Source organism: Notolepis coatsorum (assembly GCF_963971535.1).
Source record: "Notolepis coatsorum genome assembly, chromosome: 13".
Taxonomy (NCBI): domain Eukaryota; kingdom Metazoa; phylum Chordata; class Actinopteri; order Aulopiformes; family Paralepididae; genus Notolepis; species Notolepis coatsorum.
This window is the reverse complement of record NC_140177.1, coordinates 41,337,030-41,343,673: the sequence shown is the minus strand read 5'-3', so window position 1 is coordinate 41,343,673 and position 6,644 is coordinate 41,337,030. Positions and strand designations below refer to the sequence as shown.

General features: G+C 40.5%; 1 protein-coding gene across 1 annotated transcript; it reads left to right on the top strand.

The window, feature by feature from the left end:
• The first annotated feature begins 216 nt into the window (after positions 1-216).
• On the top strand, positions 217-5,873 carry LOC311239697 (profilin-2-like). Its single transcript, XM_084328106.1, has 3 exons — positions 217-556; positions 1,646-1,838; positions 3,302-5,873. The coding sequence occupies exons 1-3, from the start codon at positions 428-430 to the stop codon at positions 3,397-3,399; spliced, it is 420 nt and encodes a 139-aa protein (XP_084184232.1). The 5' UTR covers positions 217-427; the 3' UTR covers positions 3,400-5,873.
• Positions 5,874-6,644: the final 771 nt, after the last annotated feature.

The window sequence follows — 6,644 nt, the reverse complement described above, 5'->3', positions numbered from 1 at the left end:
TTCATTTAATTTCATCATCGAGACTATCTGACCGTTAAAGCAGTATTATGTTAATTCAATACTAATTTTAATATCAACCACCTGCAATTTTCTAAACATTTTGATGCACACAGGCATTCTCTGAGAGGGCAGCTCTCGACGCTGCGCGACACGTCCCTTTTTATCCCTCCGCCCTCTTTGCCATAAAAGCGCCAGAGAGCTCATTGTGCGGAGTGATCTGATACGGAGGACTACACCCAATCCAACACAGGCTGATTGCATTGGCTTTCTTTGCTGCCCTAGGCTAGACGTTAGAGAACGTCGAAGTAGTGTGGCTTGAATTGGAGATACTAAATTAGTCTGCTAGCAATCCAAATTCGGCTTGTCTTTGGCAACCAGATATTTCTGAGGCTATAGGGAGCTTTTTATTTCATCAAATTTTTTGAACATGTCTTGGCAAAGCTACGTGGATAACCTGATGGCCGACGGCAGCTGTCAGGATAGCGCCATTGTTGGCTATACGGACGCCAAATACGTCTGGGCAGCACATGCCGGTGGTACTTTTAACAATATAACGGTAAGAAGAAATAACAATACAATGGATTTGTGTGTGAAATAGTTGTGGTTGGACGATGTGTCTGAATCCAAGCCAACGTTAACACAAGACTGAAGAACGGTAAACTATCGTTTACCGTTACCTCGCAGGATCTAGCTAGCTAAACCAGCTAACTGTTAGCTGCTAGCTTAGCCTCCTAGCTAACAAGCTTGTCTGCTCGCCCATCCCGGGAGACAGACTACTCCTTGGAAATGAAACCGACTTGGGAGTAAACCTTATACACGGCTTACAGAAGATATCATTGATGGCGTTTTTTTTTTCTTTTTACATCCAATAGCTTGTCCGACAACATACAGTATATTAAGAGTCGCACAAGCATTGAAGAATCAAAGCATTTCGAGGAGGAGAATGGTGTTGGACACGTTATTCCTGTCCAGCGAGTAGACTGTGTCTGCTTCATGCTAGCAGCGCTGCGAGCGTGCGTGATGCTATTGTGTGCACGGCAGCTTTGATTATCTAAGCTTGTAGTTTGGCTAGTTAGCCACTGATACATCGGTGACTTTTATACAATAACTAGCTATGGTATATTTTCAAGAGACGTTTAACTGAATGACTGCCTTCAATGCATTCAGAAGCTGACACGCTATAACTGGCCCGGCCTTATTGTAACGCTACGTTACTTCCTGCTGTAGGCAAATTAAATGCTAACGTTACTTGGCTAGTTCTTTAGTAACGAAGTCAAGTAATATACAGTGATTCAGCATTGCACTCGTTAATAAGGAATATCATCAGCTAGGCACAGGCGGGTTACCTTATTTTTAACACTGCATTTGGTCTTGTACATTGACTGGAATCCATTGATCTATTAAATTAACAGCACATTTCTTGTAAGAACAATACATTCCCTCAGCATTTGTGTTAATCTTCAACATCTGATTTCTACGTGTCGGTATACCTACCATTAAACTACAAAGGAGTGAGACGTCCTCAGTCATGCACTTTGTCTTTGGCAGATTGGCCTAATCATTGCATTGAATGTGTCTCCATACATCACTTTTGTGTACTAACATGCTAATCCTATTTTGATTATTCTTATACCTCGTCTTTCAGCCTCAAGAAATTGACACACTTATTGGCAAGGACAGGCAGAGCTTCTTCACCAATGGTCTTACCCTGGGCTCAAAGAAGTGCTCGGTCATAAGAGACAGCCTCCAGATTGAGGGTGACTGGACGATGGACATCAGGACAAAGAGCACAGGAGGAGAGCCAACATACAACGTAACTTTAGGAAGGGCTGGAAAAGGTAAAGAGGTCATTTTTATTTTGCATTGCATCAAACTTTTTGTTTATATGGTAAATATTGTCAGGATGGATTTGAGGCAATAACACGCCCAAGCGTTTGCTTAACCGTGAATGTCGTTGTCACATGGGCATGAGTAATGTCACATGACGCTTGTGGCTCACGAAGTCGTAATAGAATTTCTAGACACTGCATCATATGATGCTTTCAGGCAAAACTCATGGATGTGGTTCCTTAAATCCATCTTTGATGCTCATTTATACCCATTTATTAAAAAAAAGGAGAGGGAAAAAAATCAACTTGCGAACCTCTTGGGAGATTTGCATAGTCGTGTAGTACAGTCATAAGAAGCCACGGTTTGCCTACTCTAGTCTGTTTGCCTGCTTTTGTAGTCCTAACAGAGTAAGCAGTAGCACTTTTGTAGTCCTCGCAGACTAGGCACTCTTCCGACCTTTCCTTTGTAGTCCTCGCAGACTAAGCACTTTTGTAGTCCTCACGGACTAGCACTCTTCGACCTCTCCTTTCTCCTGCACTGCTCCCTTTGCTGTTCACCCACTTCTTAATTGTCTGTGTCCCTGCTCCATCTTGAAATGCATGTGTTGGGATTGTCTATAAACCCATTGTTTCACATGTTGAGTTACTTCCCGAGTTTGGGTTTCCTCTATAGGGGCTTAGACTTTATTTTGTCGAAGCAGAAAGATTGTATCTATGGCATGGCATCTACAGTTGGAGAACTTTCACTCTATCTTAAATGGCATGCACTCTCTTTTTCTTTCTTTTTTAACAGTCATCTCTTGGTTCTGGGGGAAATAAATAATCCCACATATCTCTACTTGGACACTGCAGCTTCTAACATAAACATCAGCCTCTTTACTGACAGACAGTGGTAGCTTTGAAAAGCATGGCTAAAGTAGAGGGATTTCCCCTTCCAGACGCAAGCATGCTGATCTACCCTTAAGCACATCATTACCACAATGACTGCACACAGCCTCTAATAGTTCTGACATTGACTGTCCCATTTCCTCATGACTAATTTTCCTTACTTTGAATGCCTTTCCCTTTAACCTTTTCACTTCTCTAAACTTTCCCCCTTTTTCCTCTTCTCTCTTATTTCTTCTCTTTCAGTCTTGGTTCTTGTAATGGGCAAAGAAGGGGTCCATGGAGGCGGACTGAATAAGAAGGCATACTCGATGGCAAAATACTTGAGGGATTCAGGGTTCTAGTATCGTCAAGCTCGCTTAGTTAAAAATTTGAGGGACAAAAAGAAGAGAAAAGAGTTATTGCTGTTAAAGATTTCTCCTGCAAAGCAGTCAGAATGTGTCAGAAACTTTTAATAGCAATGAAGAATGGTGGTGGTAAGATCCTAGTCACCTTTTTGTCCACCTCCGTCTTAGCGGGAGGGGGCGGGAAAGACTCTTTTCAGTTTTGTTCATTTCTCTTTCCCCCCCCCCCCTTGTGTGCTCCAGCGTTGGTTGTAGTCATGGGAAAGGAGGGGGTCCACGGCGGACAGCTCAACAAGAAAGCATTTACCATGGCTGAGTACCTGAGGAAGTCTGGATATTAAAGCAGCCTCTCTCCGCCCCATCCATCCACATAGCAGCTCACTCTCACTCGCCCACATTGTGTTGACAGTACTTCCGGGATTAGATAGCGTACCAGTATACAAGATTACTCTCTCCCAGCAGGCCCACTTTTATATATACACACTTGTTTTGTTTTTATTTTTGTTAAATTCTTTGCTCCCTATCTCCCACCCCACACTTTACCATTGTACTTGACTCACCATTTTTGACACTACAGTTAATGGCATGTTCCATCAAAATGGTTTAAATGTATATTTACCAGAAAAGAAAAAAGATTGCAACAGAGAAAATCATCAAGTGTAATAATAAAAAGTGTAAAACAAATTTGGACTCGCCTTGTATAAACACTCACTCAGCAACTGGCAAATGTTTAAGCGGAAGTACACATGGAATGGTGGAGGTAGCTTTGCATAGTGATGCTTTTTGAGCATCAAGAGATTCCCGGCTCACGTTGTCTTCCTTTTCATAAAGCATGTCGGGGTTTAAAAGTTGCATGCATATCTTTTTGCATACAGAGCTCTACCTTTTTGTTGCCCTCAGCCCAAGCATAGATATTCCAGCCAAAACCATATTTTCTTCTGCCTCCTTGTTTTCATGTCTGACATAGCCACTATTAACCCTTTCACTACCACACTACAGAATGTTAACCCTTTCACTACCACACTAGACAGTTAACCGTCTGTAGTGTGGTAGTAGTGAAAGGGTTAACCCTTTGTTGTGTGGTGGTGAAAGGGTTAAAGAAACTTGCGATTTCCTCTGAAAAGTCCTGTCCCTTTTCACATACCCCCGAGCAGCACACATGTTTATGTTGCTTTATCTTCCATCACATGCTTTTTGCTGTTGTATTTGAATGTGGTCTTAACAAGTTGACGTGGTGTTCATGGGATATTGTTTTTAGTGTAATGGCAGGTCAGCATTGCTGAGGTTTTAGATATTCCTCCCATGACGCTTCACTACATCCTGGAGTCTCCGTGGACATTCCATCGTTGCGACAGCTCAGGCATTTATCCACTGTCGGGCCGGCTTCAGCAATTGACCTCTCAAACCCTGCCCTCTTTTCTTGATCCTCCAATCACGATCTTGTTTTTACTCTACAAACTTTTGTTTGTCCAAGGGAAGCAATGGCTGTGATTGGAGGATCAAGAAAAGCGGGTGGGTTTTGAGATGGGTCAATTACACACTTTTCTTTTGTGCTGTCAATTTGACAGTATAGCATCCCTACACTACTATGTTTAAACATGTTGGGAGTTTTTTTTCTTTTCATTGGACCAATTGTCGGTTTAAAGGATTTTTCAGAATTGCTTCAGCCCATTGTGATGGATGATTGTTGGCCTCATTTGTTTGACTGTAAATTGTTAGACTATATTTCAGATGACTGTAAAACACTTAACTGCTTTAGATGATTCAACACTAATTGGTTTACTGCTCATTTTGCCCATTAACGGATGAAATGGCAGCCTCATTTGACAACTGTGTTCTCTCTGAATGCATTTTACTGTAAACCCAAGCAGTTGGACAACAACCTCTTGGAATTACTTGCCTTGTGCTCTACTCATAAAAGGTGTATCAGAAACTGTCATAGCACGGTACTTAACAGTATATTAAAAAGAGAAATGGTGTACACAAAATTTATGGAAAATGGTGTTGGTTGGAATAAGAACATTTGTAAGTTGTCTTGTGAAAACTGAGGAATAACTGTGTATCCTGTGCCATAAACATAGATCTGATCTGTTGCTACTGTGAGTTGGATTTTTATCTGCTGCCCCCAGCAGGGAGTAACTTTTAATGGCACTTTCCTAAGGGATATTTTGGCATCAATGATACTCTCCAGGCTTTGTGGAATATGTACAGAATTAAAACTAATAATTCTTGCTGGTTTGTCCTTTCTTTTGCATTGGAATTCAGTCTGTATTATAAAAATATGCATTTTCAAAATAAAAGTGGGGGAAATGCCATGAATTGATAGAGAACCTTGTTTACAGACGGATCAAATAAAAGTTATTCCAACCATAACTAAAACCTGTGTTTTTTTTTTTATGCCTGATGTGTGTTCATTTATGTAAATGCATCACCAGGAGGGCTTGTCTAGAATCAAGTTGTCCGCTTGTGTCCATAGTCTTGCACCACTTGATTGAAACCCTGGAAAACGTTTTTCATAATCTGTCCAGGGTTTTTAAGTTTGAAAATTGTGTTTAGAGAAATGATACATGTACAAATCAGTAAAGTGTGTAATGTATTGGCTGCAAGCCGATCTAGTTAACCCAAATGAGACATTTTCTGATGACAACTTTAGTCATGGTGGTGGTTTGCCAAAACGATGCCTGGGACATTCAAAGAAGCCGTCCAACAAGACATTTTACATGTGAACGCTAACGGACCCGTCATGGAAATGTAACTATCGTGGGAAAAGTCATGGAATATGAACCCTGAATGTCATTTAAAAGCTTACTACGTACACCTCAATTTGCATTCCTCTTATTTTGCCACTAAATGTCACTTGTGGTACAATATAACCAAAATGTATCTGTGTTTTCGGACCTTTACAATTTCAGCCTGCAGAAAATTTTAGGGTCGACATTTTTATTTATTTATTTAGCATATTATTTATAAAAAAAAAACAGTGCTAGGAGGGAACGAAGCCCAAAGGGCTTGTACAAAGTTCCACTCCCATCTCATTGTCCATAAACAATATGAACGAATTACATGTGTAGCATGGTCTACTCTACAAGATAAACTACAAAACAGGAACGGAGACATAAGGCAGACATTATTGCGAAAACATGGAAGATTGACACGTGTCAGTAACAAGAACATTCTTTTATATATATTTTTTTTAGTACAAGAGGGCAAAGAAGAGAATAACATTACTGTATATAATGAGGAAAAGGAAACAAGCAGTCATACCAACAGTAGATGTAACACTGATGATACAGGAGTAACTTAAACTTAAATTTGATGGCTAGTTGTCCGACAGAAAGGTAAGTGGAGTTTATTGCTATGGTTTGTTGGATATGAGTGAAATTCTGATGAGAAGATGAAGAAACAATGGAAGGTATCAGGAAGATCTTGCCTATTGTTAATGAACTTGAATATGAATGAGCATGTTTGAAAGGTATTAAGTTTGTCAATTGATAGTGAATATTTGCGGAACAGGTGCAGATGGTTCATATCTGGTAGAGTGGGAAATCATCCTGAGGAACCTCTTCCGGATTATGACTAATTTGAT